Below are 19268 nucleotides of genomic sequence, written 5' to 3' on the forward strand. Positions count from 1 at the left end.
GTTTAGTGTCTTACAGCATGAAGAGCCTCGTTACTTTAAATGGCTTGTTCTCGCTCTGCTCCCAAGAGGACGTCTATAAGTCTCAAGGCTAAGTGCTTCCATTAAAATTTCAATGAGCTATAAAACCTATGTAAATTCATTTCCTTAATCTTACTTATGAGACTTGCTGCTTTTAGTTGCAAAAGTGCTTCCCTATTCACAGACAGAAAGATTCCGGCAAGTCTCTGATCCAAATCATTTAAGACATTTAAAGCTCCAAAATCAAGAGAGTGGCTCATTTAGGCCTCATTTTTATGCTTAAAAGATTTCAACATCTGACCTTTTTTATGGAAGCTTGTTTCCGCCACAGAATAAAATAAATAAAATAAAAAGGTAACTGCGACCGACTTTTCATCTCACAACTTTTTCTTTAGTAATTTGTGAGTTTACATCTTGCAATTCTTTTTTCTTTTTTTTTTTAATTGTGACTTTATATCTCACAATTCTGACTTTAGAATTCACAATTGCAATTTCACATTTCACAATTCATATCAAGGATGATAACTATAATGACAATCACAAAAACAGTTCTAAGACATCTGAGAATACAGATTTTTGGTTACACTTGATTTGGAACTTACTCAAATAAGTACGGATTAATATTAATGTACATGTACTTACAGTTTATATCTTACAATTCTGAAAAAGTAAGTACGAATTGTGAGATAAAATGTTGCAATACCTTTTTTTTATTTGTCTATACCATGTGCTGGAGACAAGCTTCCATTCTTTTTTGTTTACTTTTTTTAATTTCAGCGACCACTTGACATGTATCATAACAGTTGCTTTAGTAACCAATCATGAACAATGACCATAAACAAAACACAACTGCTAAAACTTCTTAACAGAGATGGAAACTCAAGTCGCACTAAAAAATGCCATGCGACTTGACTTGGAATTGAAGGCAGAGACTCGTTTTACTATTCATTCTTAATTCATTAATTCCCAATCAATATGTGCAGCAGCAAACACACCAAGCCAGCGTTATTGTATATCCTAAGTGCGTGACTCATCTGAAGGCACGCATATTCATCACCTATTGGAAAGTGCTGTTATATAAATGAACACCAAACAGTAACAATATAGCCAAGTCTTACCTTGTGATAATCTTTGTGTCATTTACTTTCAAAAGCAATCATTTAATCGAAAGGGGAGCTGCGGCTTGCTTGCTGTCCATTTTCAAGAAGTACACATTTCCATGTCCTTTTATCCTTTCAAGTATTTGCTACCATATGTATATAATATCCAAATTTACCAAGTTAGCCTGCATATGGACTGGACGGACAATTTCATATGAATTGTGTCCAACTCGTTTCCACAGATCAGTTTGTTGAGTTATTATATCACCTTATCTCAGAACTATTGCTAAAAACAGAACAAAGACTTGAGACTTGACTTGGACTTGGCTTTTAGGGACTTGTGAACATTTCTGCTTTTAATATATATATATATATAAAAAAAAACATTCACTATGTTGATGGAGATCATTATTTTATGAAGGACGTCCACCCTGCTCTCGCTTAAACCTTGTGCAACAGCCTCCAATTCGCTTCTGTTCCCCGAGGTTAGCAGCAGTGGCTCTTTTACGACTCAAGTCATGTACACAGTGATGAAAATAAATTGGGTGTAGAGGAGAGACCCACGAGTACGTTTGCCAGACACGCACAGGAAGAATCAATGTAGCTGCAATACTGCATTTTGGCGAGGGCTCAGACAATGCATATTTACATTTCAGTCCGATGGCCGACGCGTGTTTACCTGCTGATATCAGACCACCAAACACTCGCTCATTTGCACTCTTTTGTCAACCGTACTGCTGATTTCTGTAGTTGTTGCGATGTTTCCATCACAAACTGGCTCATTAAAACATGGGCGATAAGTTAGCAAGTGTTGTATGGTTAGCCATCAAACCTTGGCAAATCTCTGGGGTTTGTGTCTATTAGCCAAGTCTGAAACGAGCTGGAATGGGCCTGTGGCTTCTGGCTTTTATAGCTGAGAACTAAATGCATCTATATACAGTCGGATAATAATCAGAATCGGTTTCATTTGGGCAACATTGCTCTTCATAAACATCAGAACGGGACAGAGGTGGGACAGAGGTGAAACTGAGATGAGGATGTTCATGCGTTTACCGTTTAAACACTGGTGTCACAATCAGTTTAATGACTACAGTTGCACTTTGAATTAAACTGAATCGAAGTGAATGCAAAACACAATTCTCAAAAACTAATTTGAAGTGATGGTCAGCTGTACAAAATGCCAAAAAAGTTGAGTCTGTCATGGCTTTCTGTCCAGCTGACAGGGAACGCTCTCAGAACTCTGGCTAACATTCTGGCAATATATTAACAAACGGGGGGGGGGGGGGGGGGGGGGGGGGGGGGGGGGGGGGTTAAGATATATGAGGCTATTTGTCATTTAGCTAACCTTTTTTCCAAGCAAGCAACTGATATTTACTACAGGAACAATCCCTATGGAGCAACCAGAGCTTAAGCGCTACTTATTTATACCACACACACGCACACACACACACACACACACACACACACACACACGCTAAACGCAGCTCAAATGTTTAGGGTCGATAAGATATATAATTAAAAATGGTTAATTTTTTTTTTTTTTTTACTACTATGCTCACCAGTACAGTAAAGACAATAATATTATGATTATTTTTATTTTTTTAATTTTTTTTTACAATTTAAAACTATACTGTTTTCTATGTGAATATATTTTTAAATGTAATTTATTCCTGTGATCAAAGCTAAATTTTCAGCATCATTACTCCAGTCTTCAGTGTCACATGATCCTTCAGAAATCATTCTAATATGCTGATTTGATGCTCAAGAAACATTTATGATTATTATCAATATTGAAAACAGTTGTGCTGCTGCTTTATATTTTTGCTGAAACCAGTATACCCTTTTTCAGGATTCATTGATGAATAGAAAGTTCAAAAGAACAGCATTTATTTGAAACACATCTTTTGTAACACTATACATTTCTGCACTTTTGATCACTTTTGATTAATTCAATGCATTCTCAATGAATAAAAGTAGTAATTTCTTTCCAAAAAAGACAATAAAAAAATGTAAAAAAAAGTTACTGACCCCATACTTTTGAACTATAGTACTTCCTCTGACCATATTGGAAGTAACAAAATAAAATCAGCAGTTATATTTACAGGAATTGTTTACCAAAAATACAAATTCTGTCATCATCTATTCACCCTCATACTATATTTATGATGCTTTTGTGTCTTTTTTGAAGGCTGATACTTCAGTCCCTGTGCATTATTTGCATGAAAAAGAGCGACTACCCTTTAATGAGATGATGATCCATTATAGTCCATGTCTACAACTTAAATTTTGCCAGCACGGATATACAGTGCATTACTACCCAGAAAGTACACCAGCAGATGAAGGAGAGGGGGAAAGATGGAGAGAAGGCTGGAAGCCACAAGACAAATGACGGAGGTAAAGTGAGAGGAGGGTTGGATGGCTTACGCTGTGTTGCATCGTCCTCCAGACAATCCTCTGGGATGCGGAAGCAAAAAAAAAAAACAGAGGAAAAAAGGTATTTCATTGAAAGTGGAGATTAGAAAGAATACCACGGGAAAACACATGATAAATATGCATTAGACAGAAAAGCAATATGCATGATTACATTTGATGAATGGCATTGCTGGGATATTCCATCCCATTCCCTCTGTCTCTGGAAAAAAAATAAACAAAGCAAACGCAAACGCTTCTCTCTAACTCAACATTTATTTAACTGTCACGTCTCTCCATTATATATTTGAGGGTTAACTTTAAACTCATCCAATGCACAACCGACTGGAGAAAAAAAAAATACTTGCCCATATTGGATAGAAAGTCATTTTAAATGAATTCTCACAGTAAGCCGGGGGGTAAAATAAGATTATGCACAAATGCAATCTTGTTCTACTTTTAAGTCCAATTCATATTTTCATCTATTCGTGTTAAGTATTGAGTCAGAAGACTTCATTCCAGTAGAGTAACTCAAGCACACTTAGACACTTCATCCGAAGCCTAAAAACTGCGTTAATAATAACAACAACAAAGAAAAACTTTATCCAACTTCATTTCTATGTGATTTAACCCTTAAAGGTGAAGTGTGTAGGATATGCTATTGTAAAATACATTCTCTAAACCAAGTTTATTGACTATTACTATGCCATTCATGGGTTTATCTCCCCCAAAAGTGTGAACATTGAGCACCATCTAAAACATTGAGAGCGGTCCGCTCAGATCTGTCAATCACTTTCCGGCTCAACCTATCGTGAGAGTTTGGGGCGCGGCTACTGTAGTAGGCGGAGCCAGAGGGTGTTTAGATGCTGTGGGAACATGACTGATCCGTTACAATATGAAAAGACATTCAGCTTTGGTTACAGATGTGCAAGCCAAAATTTGCTGAATTTGCTGACCTTAAAAGTTTAAACAGGTCATAAACACGTCAAAGTGAACAGGCCATTCCGATGAAACGCTACAGTGGATGCTTCAATACCATATAGCATCATCATGCACCTGTTCAGAAAGACATGTACCAGTTTATAATGTTTATAGCCTCAAACAGTTGTGGCACTGAAGTGTTGGACGGGTGTATTATAAGCGATAGTGTTAGTCTGCTCAGTTGCTTACTCATGACACATAGCAACACAGCTAAAAGTATTCATTTGATTGAAATTAGCCAATCAAATTAGTTGCCATTAGTATCACAGAAACTACATACTTCACCTTTAAGAAACTGGTAACACTTTACTTTAGGGTCCATTTCTTACTATTAACTAGTTGCTTATTAGCATGCATATTACTAGAATATTGGCTGTTTATTGTTACGCACATGCTAATGCCTAATTCTGCATGACCTTGTTCTTAATCCTACCCAATACATAAACTTAACAACTACCTTACTAACTGTTAATAAGCAATAATCAGGAGTTTGAGACAAAAATCACAGTTAATAGTGGTATGTGTTCCCCAAATTAAAGTGTGACCAATAAATGACATGTTTCACATTTTTGCATCGCCACCAAAGCTTTTCCCACGGCATTTCCCTGGGTCTGAACTCCAGGGGTTACCGTTGCCCACCCACGCCTGCCCACACTGCCCCGCTCTGCCCTCCTGCCACCCACTCACCAGTCTGTCCAGGCTGGTGCCGGCTGCCGTGGTGGGTCTCTCTTCGGGGCTGTACGGTCTGAAGCGACTGTTGAACACATCCGAGATCCCGCGGGCAGATCGGCCCATTCCAGCTGGTTTGGGATGACCGCATCCTTGAAATACCTATAATTACCAAGTGGGAAGGCATCAGCCCGTGTGGTTAGGGTATAAAAACAGCTGAATGTGAAGGGTGAAGTGCGATGAGAGGGTGTGTATGGTGTCGTGGAGCGTTCTTGAAGGAGATGACATATTTTGCATTGAATTGTTTATTGCATGGGTTCATTTCCCAGGGAATGCATGCACAAATGATAGTGTTAATGTTGAGTGCAGTGTAGTTCACTTCGGATAAAAGCATCTGCATAAAAGTTTTAAGTTAATTTGCTCAGTGTGCACATTCTGAGCCACGTTTTGTAAACACCATATCCTGATTTAACAGGATGCCTAAAGCATCAAACATACTCTATACAAGTATATGAATACCTACCAATTTGTATGCATGGTTGCATTTTAAAATGCACACAACCACAATTCATAATGCAATGAATTACATAAAGTACATGTCACATTCTCAATGTTGCCACAAGAGGCACTACAGTGGACATCAGCTTTAACTGTTAGTTCTTCCTGTTCATATTATCAATAAATCACAATATTTATTCAAAATGAATTTTGATTCATCATAATACTGATGCCACCACAAGTCAATTTTACATGTATTCATAAAGCCCTTTATACTATAAAGATTGTTTCAAAGCAGCTTCACAGTGTGTTAATGTTGCAAAATTCATAAATTATGAAACAAATCCAATATCAGCTGTAAAGCAGCAACATAAGACAATATGTAGCTCAATTAATGTTGATTCAGTTTAGTTCTTGATCAGTGTTGATTCAGTTTAGCTCTTCAGAAGACAATAGTGTCTATATTCAGATATGAATCATATGATAGAGTCAGTGCAGTCAAATCGATAATACCTCTACAAAGTTTCCTATATCTAAGTGCCTAAATTGCCATGCATATTAACACTTGCCGATTAAACAAAAATAATAATTCAATGCTGAAGGGCGCATTACAATTCCAAAGATACTGACCATAAAGACTTTAAATTGGATTCCATTGATCGAATCCAAGGCAAACACTTAAAAAATGCGTGGCATGAGAGAAATAACATATGCTTTGCATTCACATGCATGCTAACGTCTTGTAGATGCAATGAATTGTGGGTGAGCTGACAGTGATGGAACATTTTAATGCCACGGCTGGCTCTTATGGCAGGACGTTGTCTGCGCTCTGATGTCGGACGATCTGTCACTATGATTATAATTCAAAGTCTCTGGCTGACATGTACACACTGATGTTCATGACTGCTGTGCATTTTCAATCAGGTCCTCCTGCTTTCCAAAAGCTTTTAATGTAACAGCAGACCACAGCACTCAAAAGACAGGCTGTGCTTATTTCTTTCCTTCTTTCACACTGGTAGGATCAAGCCACATTTTATTTTGCGTACTGCCCTCTGCGTGGAAGTCCATCAGGGATACATGGCTAATTTCCCTGAAAATGACAGGCTCCTCTTGAAAGCTTTTGTACCTGAGCTGTGGCTTTACAATGTGGGCAACATGCATATTAATCAAAATTGTGACCAAATGTCTGTAAATATGTTTTTCATACTATGGGAAAAATCCATACGTGAAATTTGAAACACACACATTATATATATATATATATATATATATATATATATACAGTATATATGGTACGGGGCTAAAGGCGCACTGAGGTGATTTTATTTTCCTCTAAACCACTAGATGGACAAAAACTTGTGCAGCAATTTCCAAAACATCCGCTTTTCAAGATGCGCGTGGAAATTTGTCTGATCCTTGACGTGATCGCAGGCAAGCAGAGAAAAGTGCTCTGTGATCTAATTATTATATATATTTTTTTATGTTATAGATTTAAGTAGCAAATGAGAATCGATAAAATTATTGATTATATTTTGAGACAAAGGTCTTGTTACTGATTTTCAGTTTTGTTCGAGGTAATTAAAGAAGAAGATTTTCAATAACAGAAGAATATGTAAAAGTATGGTATTCGGGGTAAAAGGCGCCGCTGCTGTCGAGGCAAAAGACAATAATTAACATAATAAATATCTGCATGACTTTTCCATTTGTTGACATGACATGGTAAGATTCAGATGGGAATATCATCTATTAAGTTGGGTGTCAACCTTAGAGATAATCACCATATTTATAATGAAACCGTCATATTTAAAAATATGATATTTATCATATCATATAATAAAATATAATTTATTGTTACAACTGTAAACCTATATTCAATTATTATGGGATCTCATTCAGTGCTTTCAGAATCGTTTACTTTTTAAAATAATTCTGTTTACGTATTAAGTTTTTATATTAACATTTTAATGACTGTATTTATTGAACAAAAAAATATTATTTTATTCATCAAAATAAACCAAAAGTGATTGTTTTGAACAAGTATTACCTCAGACATTATTAAAAAAAAAAACTTGTATGATTTATTTTCACACAAAATCTGTTGTTCTATCAATGTATATCAATATATATATATATAGTGAAAAGCATATTTCTTAAGGTGTGAACAATATATTTATATATAAGTTCACTCAAAAATCCTTTAGACACATGGAATTGCTACAGCTTGAGGAGCTTTGGCCCTTGATATTTGTGTGAGCGTGCAGGGGCATTAATGCCTGCCTATATGTATGTGCGTGTGTGTGTGTGTGTGTGTGTGTGTGTGTGTGTGTGTGTGTGCAGGCATACCTTGTTTGAAACTTGTATGCTGTTGTCCTGCATGGTCATGATGGCCTCAGAGATCTTTAAATCTATCGGCTCTATGACGGCCTCGATGTTAAAGGGCCCCGCCAGTCTGTCAGCCACCAGCAGCATGGCATCTGTCACAACACGGGACAAAAAACACATTCACATATCAGATCCGAGACCCGCAACACACATGCAGTGATGCCATGACCCCTCTCGCCCATCTAGATCCAGAGGAAAATACAAAAATTCAATATGTTGAATCTTACTGACCATAGTCAATTGGAAAAGTCTAAAAAAATGCAATAAAAAAATATACTTTTTTATTTGGTATAACATGCATTAATTGTCCACAGTAATTTATCTAGGAAAGTCATTTTGATGTCAAGTTGACTTTAAATAATGTCTGTTATGCAATCAAGCAGATTATGCAAATTAAAAAGCTATATTCTCAAAGTCTGAGCTCAACAGATGACAATTATCATGTATTATCCTCAAACTAATCTTATTAATATGCACAAGCATGCCATTAAACCAGATGAAGTGTCCAACAGATGGACTCACGCTAAACATGAGGCTCAACAGGACCTCAGAAAGCGACTCGGCTCAATCCACATTAAACTTCCCGTTAAAGTTCAGCGAGTTGTATATCTGACTGTCACACGGGCATAAAAAAACATGTAATGTATTGATTCAATTAGTGTCAGAGAATTGATTTTACCCTTGAGGTTTTTCCCTTGCGCTCATATTTTGAAGTCTTGAGACGTATCGTTTCTCTATAATGTCCCTCGCAGCTAAACAAACGGAGAGTCATTATGTGTTTCTCGCTGTGAAAGACAGTTTGTTAGAATAAGTAACACTGGCAGGGCAGTAATGTGTCCAATTCCCTCAAAATCACCCTGGAAAATGGGAAGATGCCAAAGAAACTGCTTGCGTGCAGTAATTAAACTCTTGATTTGTCTCAGCTGGTTGTTTTAAATTGTGTATTTTGTGTGTGTTTCTGTCAGGCGACGGTTTCAGCTGTGTTTTTCCCTCATAGTCGCATGCCGAGAGCTAACAAAAAGTGGCACTTTATTATTTTTTTTTGGCATGAAACTATGGTAAAACTATGTTTTGTGTGTTTTTTTGTGTCATAGCACCATGGCTCCAAGTATACAAATTGGAATAAATTGGCATACATGGTATACCTGCCAAAAAGTACTATCATGCTTTTTTAAAGATAACAAAACTGTGTTTTTGGACATTTTACAGTGTGTATACCATGTTTAACTGGGTCCCTTGGAAAAAGTAGCACTCTGAGTGATAGCACCAGATGGTAAATCTACACCTTGAACTATAACATGGTACTGAAATTCATGTACCATAATATATGACACTCTATGGTACTTTATGAAGAGAATACCATGGTACTATCATGGTACTCATAGTACATACTATCCGAAATACTGTACTGGTACTGTAATATCATGGCAAAAACATAGTAAATTACATTCTTTGAAGTACTGAGCAAGTGCCATGGTATTATGACAACCATTGCTGCACTTATTGTTAAGGGTCAAGTTCAACATTGTCTTATTAAATCCACGCTAAAAAAAAGTAAAAAAAAAAAGTATAAAGGCCTGATATTAAAAAAGCAAACTGATTTCATCTTAAATGATGACAGCTCAATCATCCATCACACAACACAATAAAAATGACAAAAAAATAAAAAATAAATAAGACTGAATGTTTCATTAAGACTTAAAATGTCACCTTTGAAGGTTATGCTGGCTTCAGAAAACTGTAAACAAGTTTTTTCTGCCTTTGGATGTCTTTTGTAGATATAATGCAATCTCATTGCTGTCCAGTGTAAAACTATTGAAGCAGATAAAACACGGAAATGTACAAATTAAATGTAGCTAGGAAAAAAGGTTTTGAAATCTGAAAAGATTTTCACAGTAAAACTGAGGTGAAAACAGGACAAAGAAATAATAAGCGAAGACCTCTGAAGATTCATTCAGGGCAGTTTTGCATTACAGCGCTAATTTTTCCAAAAGCAACTAAAAAGCAATTCACTTCACCAAGCGACTGATCCCTGGATACAGTTTTTGTGCATTTATTTATTTTTGCAGCACAGAGCAATTATGCTAAAAGACCATTAACATGATCAGAGAGATACCGAATGTACTTCTATGATAACAGGATCTGCAGTGAAACAGATAAGCCAGGCGCAGGTCCGAATGTTGTTTACTCGGACATCATATTTGAGGTGTAGCGCATTACTTTATGGATGATAGCACAGCAATACATCTGATTCCTGATGAATGTAATCTGGTAGGTGCAGAAAATGCTGCAAAATATGTTCAACCTTGACATGAATTGTCCTTACAGAGGTCGTGAGCAAAATGGCCCGTGAGAGGAGACGATTGCGTTGTAAAAGCAGTAATGTCCATCTATCACACACATCTGCATGAGTCAGACTGGTGGAGGTGGAAAGACGAATTACAAAGTAAACAAATCACTCAGAAATGGCCACTTTCAGTCATGTCTAAAATAATAATAATAATAATAATAATAATAAAATAAAAAAACTCGATCAGTGAGCTGGTTTTAGTGACACTTCAGCTCAAATAAAGCATGCACCTTTTATCACCTGCACGTGAAGCCTTTCATTTTATATTATTTAAATGTAATGTTTTATAAATCAGACTATTAATTGATAATCAATTTTTAACTAATATATATATATATATATATATATATATATATATATATATATATATATATGTGTGTGTGTGTGTGTGTGTGTGTGTGTGTGTGTGTGTGTGCATTATAATTTATATTTAATTTATTAATTTATATTTTAATGTATTGATATAAATATAAAATGAAAACTGTTTTTTTTTTTTTACTATATTAGCATGTTATTTTTGAAGCAATGTGTGGTTACACTTTATTTTAAGGTGTCATTGTTACAGTGTAATTATATATTTAAGTACTGAGTAATAATAATTAACTACATGTACTTACTATAGGGTTAGGGTAGGATTGGGATTTAGTTGAGGGTTAGTTGCATGAATTATGCATAATTTACTGTTATTACTATGGTAAGTACATGTAACATATGTAACAAGGACACTGCAAAATAAAGCGTTACCCAATGTGTTAAAACAAACAGGTTAAAAATGTATAAAAAACAAAATGTTGCACAATTTTAAAATATAAAAAAATACAAAATAAATTTAAAAATACAGCTTGATTTTAAGCTTATTTGGTGTGTTAAAAAAAAAAACAGTTTAAAAACATATAAATAGAGTATGTAAAATACACTATCATAATAAAATATTAGAGTATTTGTTGCATGTTTCATTAACCCAGAACCTGTGTAATAATCAACCAAATGCAAACAATTTTTACAATGGACTAAAAAAGTCACTTTGACTCCTCGTTTTAGAGGGCCAGATGCTACTGATCCCTGCCGTACAGTCATAACGGCTCGCTGTACCTTCATATCAATGTGATAATATTACATATACCGCAGTGAAGAAATAAAATCAAACCTAGCCTGAAGTATTCCTTTCCACAGCGTATGATAATTTATTAATGAGCGCCATATATAGAAGCTCTTGCTGAATTGTTAATTATGGAGCCAGTTGAGTGAGGACGGATATCACATTGCAAAGTTCATTTTATGCACTTGGAAAAAACGACGTGACCAAAATTTACTTGCCTACATTATTCATTATCATCCTCGACTTCCTTTTCGCTTCATAAAAAGGGCTCTAGTTTTCATTATCACAGAACGATGGGTGACTTTACTCAGGTGATAGCATGAGGACGAGAAGCTGTGGTACATCATCACCGTCGAGCGAATTACTCCTGAGTGGACCAGGGCACAAATCGATGCTGAAGATAGATGATTCGCCAGTCGTGCCATTAAACCTCAGTGTTATTAATTTGCGCTCACATGGAACCTATTAGAGCAAACTGGAAGATGGCATTGATCGGTGCGAGCGGCAAGAGAAAAAGTATTTGATCTTTTCATTAGGTTCTACTACCCCTCATAAATGCCCCTGGAAGCAGTGCATGATGGAGACCGCGTTTCATTCATGGACAAAACGGCGCACAAATGAGGGATTTAAGACTTGATTGACAATTACAGGTGCATTGTGGGAAAGCTCACGACGAACGGGTGACGGTGCACGGAAACGGTAATGGCTGAAGAAATGAAAACTTGAGGGCTTTATTGGCATGCCACGCTATACCGTATAGGTCAGTCCAACATCCGTGAAAGCATTTGCATGGCATTTTGAAAGAGGTGAAAACGCAAGCTGGAAATCTGAACGCCGCTTCAGGGGAAACTTGATCCTGTGATGGACGAGTAACGCTCTCAAATATCCGTAATGCCAAGAGTCGCTGTAATGCGCAGATTCACTCACATTTAATGGCCGATTTTTCACATCAGCGTGAATCTGTAATCTCGTGAAGAACCGTCCGTGGCATATCTCAAAATCAAAGAAGAAAACAGGAGCATTATAAAGATTTACACTCTAATTCTCTTACTGTAATACAAAACATCTCATTGCTTTTTTAATGAACATCATCCTGTATAAATGTGGGCGTGTTATTAATCAACATAATATGCAAGATTAGTCCAAATAGTTCCCAATAATGCATGTTGAGAGTAATAAAACAGAGGTGTCTGGATGTTAATGTGTCCCGTGGATTTCTGGACAGACCCACGACCATGTGTCCGTATCATTTGTTTAATAATATCTGTGTGAGGCAGAATTTGTTACAGCAGTTTTACATTGAATGAAATTAACCTTATATTAAAGTAATGATGGATTTTCTGGAAGGCTATTAAACTCAGAGTAAAAAATAAAAAGGCAGTTGTGACCATTTCACAATGTAAATTCTCAAATTGTGATATTACTTATTTTAAACATCATGTTATAATTATCTATTATGTTTTTGTTTTGGAGATGGAGAAAAATCTTCCACACTGTATGCAATGCATGTAAAAAGATAAAAAATAAAGTAAAATGAAATGAAGAATGTTTAATAAAATAACAAATTAAATGCTTCGATACTGTAGGCAATGATTTTGACTGTATGATAAAATGACAAAATAATGCAAAACTAAATAAAATAAAGAGTTTTTAATAAAATACTGTAGTATTTTTACTGTTTGAAAAAAGCATCCATACTGTAGGCAATGAATGTAACTATATGATAAAATGATCAAATAGAAAAATAAAGAATTTTTATTAAAATATTGTAAAAAATATTACTGTATAAAAAATAAATAAAATAAAATAAAATAAAATAAAATAAAATAAGATAAGATAAGATAAGATAAGATAAGATAAGATAAGATAAGATAAGATAAAATAAAATAAATAAATAAAACAAATAAACAAACAAATAAATAAATAAATAAATAAATAAATAAATAAATAAATAAATAAATAAATAAAACATGCTATGTGTGAACAAAGGAGTCAGTGGTGGTTAATGTAGTTCAATACTGTCTTCTTACCACACATTTAATGCAAAGTATGCAAATTAAGACGTAGCATAAATTACGATCAATAGGCTGATGTGTGCAGTAATTAAAAAACACAATTCCATAACGACTTCCTCCTTTCCTTCCTCCGACATCCCCTAAAGCTACAGAGAATATATGAGCTCTACGACCCGTATTAATTACTTTAGTGCATTAGCTCCCCCAAACTGATTCAGATTCAAACGCAGAAGGACAGAGGACAGCGCTTCGTCTCTGAGTGTGTCCTTTAAGGCTTGAAGTGTGAGTTTAATCACGGCTCTTCGCACCGGTGTGAATGGACCCGCTCGCCGACACACTCGCTCTTTGAAGAGCACTTCTGTTTGTTTACTCTGAGGACTCAGATTGCTCGTGATGCTTGGTTAGATTTCCATCAGGAGCTCGCTGGAGGTCAGAGCCGAGGTTTCGGCTGGAGACTGTGAAGTCTGTGAGAGCCGGACACCAGTTATTGCTTTCAGGTGCTGTTCTAGAGGCTTCTCAGATTGACCAAACTACTCGAGATGTGCGGTTTGATGGCTGAAGGTGTTGGGCACATCATGATAAAGTACATTTGGAATCATCAAGATATGATATATCAAGGGATATATTAGATTAAAAGATAGGCGATTTCTTTGACTGGACAGAGACTACAGACTGCAGTCGACCACCATCAAGGTTAATATTTTTTCCCCCCTCTGGCAAAAAATAAAATGTTCAGGGTAAAGATAAAAATAAGGATAAGAGATGGAGATTGGATGGAGGCTAGGGCTCTATCAAGGGATTTCACGGACAGAAAGTGTTAAGTACACGGGGCGAAGCTCTCGGCATGCCTGTCGTGGGAAGTTCGGATCATTTTACTGACTCTCTTGTTCGATCTCGTTCATCAAAATGAACGAATCTTTTTTCGAGTCATTTCATTCATTTAAGGGGCTTTAAATGTTATACTTTAAACAGGCAAATTCCCCAAACACATACACCTACGCAATCTTTTACATTTGACAATGAAAAGAATAACCCTTGGTTAAAACTAGCAAATGATTAGGCTGGTTTAACCCTATCATATTTGATACACGAAATTATCAAAATGATCAAAACTGCTGAAAAACCTGTTGCACACGGTCTACTACATTCCTTCGGTTGACTGAGTAATAATTTATAGTTTTTTAGCAAGTAAAAGGTATTCACATATTTATTGCTGCGAAATCTTTACTGATTTTTAAACGTAAGCATAACTTAATATTGCTAGTAATATTTTAAACACTTACTGGACTGAAGTAACTTAGATTTACTTGATTATCCATACATAATTTTTTAAAGAAAATCATGAGTATCAAATATGATCATCAGGCTTTTGATGAAGGTTTTTAATTACCATTGCAGTGCATTATATGTTTTAAAACTACAAAGCTAGTGATAATACAACTAAGCATCTTACTAAGATATAGAGTGACGAATGATATTTCTGCTATACTGTTATAAAGATCTCATTAAGCATCGAATTTCATCTTACTTTTTGGGCATATATTAGCATATGCACCAAATTGCATATTTTTGCTAAGTTTGGGTCTGTGAATGAAACTGAAGTGAACCGAATGCCATATTCTCTTATATCATATATGAAGCCATAAAATTCTGATGTATCAAATATGAAACAGGTTCAATAAACACACAAAAAAAATTATATTACAAAAAGAAAAGAAGATTTTTTTTTACTATTATTTCATATATCAGAATTTACAGGGTTAAACAGTAGATATTTGTTTTACATATGAAACTGTGCATGCATGTTTTTGCAATTTCTGTAATTATGTCTCCATTCAATATGCAATCTGCGGCAAACCTGCAAGAAAACCTCAGTGAGTTCAGGAAAGAAAGAGCAACAGAAGAACCACTCGAGTGCTTTTCACTTGTGTCAGTATCAGATGTTACATCAACAAAGCATGTCAAGTACTGTCATCATTTTCCACTCTATTATGAACACGCGTATCACAGAAAAATAACAATTTAGCCAGCGCCAGATGAGCCTCAACAGACTGCGTCCTGAAAATGATGAAAAATGGAAAAAAAACAAAAAATGTACCCACTTGAAAGTAACCGGGTCTGAGATGATTTAATTAGTTGATTTGGACAAAGACGGTAGTGGATCATACTCAACAAAGTTAATATGAGCCAAACATCAGCCGAAAAAGCTGCAACTGTGTAATTGAACTAATTGCTTCCTAACGAACTCAGAAGCGCAGAAACGCAGAAACGCAGCTGCTCCATTCAAGCACTGAAGACCTGACGTCAAAGAGCTCAAAGCTGTTGTTGTGCGAGTGTTTACACAAATGTGTCGGAGAAAACAAGCCATTGCAAAATGACACAGTTGGTGCTCAGATCAGTGCAGATAAACGTCTTTTGACATGTCAGAAAGGAGAAAATCTCTGACTAAATGCAGGGTTTGTAGACTGAAAATGAAATAAGGCTTCACTGTGGCATTTCTAAGAAGACGGCACACGAGCAGAACGGAGAGCGGACGCCTGCTGTAATGTGCAAAAGCCTCTTTATGAGAAGCACGGATCCTGACACAGAGATTCTGTTCTAGCGTGCTGGTTTTGGACCGAGACACACACTTCAGATCCACACTGATCCAGCACGTGTAAACCAGACCTGACGGATATGTCAACAGTTCCTGAAATAAATGTGCCAAGGCGTTAAAAGACCACAGAAATGAAGATTTAGAAGTTAGCGAAGTTCGAAACAGAACCCAGCACAGTTCAGATCAGATGTTAAAATGTTGATACTTAGATGATTACTGTTCAATTCTGCAGACTACTTTAAATCAGACAGCTTTCCCAATCTAGTCATGATTACATTTAAAGGGGTGGTTGATTATGATTTGACTTTTCTTAACTTTAGTTAGTGTGTAATGTTGCTGTTTGAGCATAAACAACATCTGCAAAGTTACAACACTCAAAGTTCAAAGCAAAGGGAGATATTTGCTTTTAAAGATATATTAAATTGCAAGTATAATATATATATATATATATATATATATATATATATATATATATATATATATATATATATATATATATATATATATATATATATATATATATATATTATACTTGCAATTTGTTTGGTAAAATAAAATAATTAATAAAACAAAACAAAACTTATTTTAATAAAATAAAATAAATAAAGACAATAATATAATACAATAAAATATAAATATATTTAAAAAATAAATAAAAATAAAATAAGCGAGGATAAGGAAGGAAAAACACATGAATAAATGTTTAGAAGAAAACAAGCCATTGCAAAGTGACACAGTTGGTGCTCTTGATGGCAGATCAGTGCAGATAAATGTCGTTTGACGTGCCAGAAAGGAGAAAAACACAGTATATATGTGTTCATTTATTCAATTAGTCTATAAAAATGTAGTACCATATAACTCACAAAACCTTTACATAGGAAATTATTTAGAACAATGGATAACTTGCAAAACATCTTTAGGGTCCATTTATGACACACACACACACACACACACACACACACACACACACACACACACACACAGAGAGAGAATGACATCAGGTTTGGTGATTTCCACCATCTCAGTCCATTTCATATCTGAAAAGCTGTAGGTCTATGGGATTTAAGGTTGTGTCTGACAGACATTAGATCTCAGCATCTCCAGGCGTCTATTCTCCAAGGATTACATGGGGTGCTGAACGTGGGTTTGCTGTTTATTGTCAGTCTGCATATAAAGGAGCGTGTGGGAGGCTGCTGGATCCCGGCAGGAATAATTAGTCTCTTAAAATGATGGAGCTGTCTTCATCGAACAAGGACAATTTAGACTTCATCATGAAATAATTACAGAAAGGATCATCAAATACTGTGAATGCACAGTCACAGTCACATTCACTCACAGGTACTGCTAAACGGAGCGCCGTATGCGTCTCTACACACTGAGTTTAAGTTCAAATATTACGAACTGAGAAGTAAAGTTCCCCTTTTCTCCCATGATGACCAGCTGTTTACTTACATCTTCAGTTTACAAATGCCATGCATGCTTTCACAGGCTTCATGTACGCTGTAAAAGATTGTTTACCGGGAATCATTACTCTCTTGGGGAAAATCTCAAAGAATTACATCCAAAACCACTTATATGTAGAAAATGTAGTGTTTTTTCGTTTGCAAATTCCATGGATGAACATATAATTGCAATATACTTTGCTGAAATTTAAACTGTCTAACAGCTAAACAGGCTTAAAGGAAGACGCCGACTTTTTGGGACTTTAGCTTATTCACAGTATCCCCCAGAGTTAGATAAGTCCATACACACCCTTCTCATCTCCGTGCGTGCCGTAACTCTGTCTGACGCACCCACCGCTAGCCTAGCTTAGCACAAAGACTGGAGGTAAATGGCTCCAGCTAGCATACTGCTCCCAACAAGTGACAAAATAACGCCAACATTTTCCTATTTACATGTTGTGATTTGTATAGTCCAAATAACAAGGTCACATGAGACACAGCCAGAGTTGTTCGCTCAGAGTTGGAGTAAATCACTCCGCAGAAGTAGCAGTGCTTCGCCTTCTGAGAATATAGTTCCCAGTATGTATACGGTTAGAAGACGGCTGTGTCTCATGTGACCTTGTTATCTGTACACGCTGTGACTATACAAATCACAACATGTAAATAGGAAAATGTTGGCGTTATTTTATCACTTATTGGGAGCAGTATGCTAGCTGGAGCCGTTTACCTCCAGTCTTTGTGCTAAGCTAGGCTAGCGGTGGGAGCGTCAGACAGAGTTACGGAACGCACGGAGATGAGAAGGGTGTGTATGGACTTATCTAACTCTGGGGGATACGGTGAATAAGCTAAAGTCCCACAAAGTCGGCGTGTTCCTTTAATGTATTTCAATATGACATATGATGGCAAACAGACTCAGACCACTAGCGAGAGTGCTAATCCTTATGATTGTTAACAGCACTTGTACTCACAATAAACATTTATAAAAATATATAAATGAAGACAGCTGAGAGGTGTCTGCTTCTCGTCTTCATTGTGAAGATTAAAACACAAGATACTAATAATTTATTCTCATAAACTATAGGCAGGATATTCTTTTCAAATACAGTGGGCTGCACAAATACTGGCACTCCTGGTAAATATGAGCAAAACTGACTGTGGAAATGTGTTTTTGCCCTTTATCCTCCGTGTATTTCGTTCAAAATATGCACAACAAATCTGACCTAATTAAAGTAAAAAGAAAACTTTTTTTCCCCCTGAAATATACATAAACATCAGTATATTGTAATAAAGTCTGTTTTTGGTTTCATTTTCACTGTTCTGTTCCTGTTTTGCCTGAGTTTCTAGTTAGTTTATCTGGCTGTTAACTAGTTTCCACACACCTGTTTCTGTTCACCTTGATTTCCATGTATTTAAGCCATTCTGCTCCTTTGTCCGGTATCGTCTATGTAAACGTGGTTGTGTTTTATGTGCCTTATTTACTTTTACATGCGATTCATTCAATCAGCGACTGCATATTTATAAACTAAAATCTTGGTTACACTTTATTTTAAGGTGTCATTATTATAGTGTAATTATATATTTAAGTACTCAGTAATATTAAGCAACTACATGTACTTACTATAGGGTTAGGGTAGGATTAGGATTTGGTTGAGGGTTAGTTGCATGTATAATTTACTGTTATTACTATGGTAAGTACATGTAACATATGT

General features: G+C 35.8%; 1 protein-coding gene across 2 annotated transcripts in view; it reads right to left on the reverse strand.

The window, feature by feature from the left end:
• The window catches only part of gpc6a (glypican 6a), a 187786-nt gene that overhangs the window by 38629 nt on the left and 129889 nt on the right, over positions 1–19268 (reverse strand). The window contains exons 5-7 of one of the 2 annotated variants that reach the window (XM_084101835.1): positions 8019–8149; positions 5196–5339; positions 3543–3572 (exon numbers count right to left, since the gene is read on the reverse strand). In XM_084101835.1, coding sequence (XP_083957961.1) covers positions 3543–3572; positions 5196–5339; positions 8019–8149 — 305 coding nt within the window. The remainder of the gene's footprint in view (positions 1–3542; positions 3573–5195; positions 5340–8018; positions 8150–19268) is intronic. The other variant, XM_084101836.1, reaches the window with a different exon arrangement.

The sequence above is a fragment of the Abramis brama genome, assembly GCF_963993115.1.
Source record: "Abramis brama genome assembly, chromosome: 2".
Lineage (NCBI taxonomy): Eukaryota > Metazoa > Chordata > Actinopteri > Cypriniformes > Leuciscidae > Abramis > Abramis brama.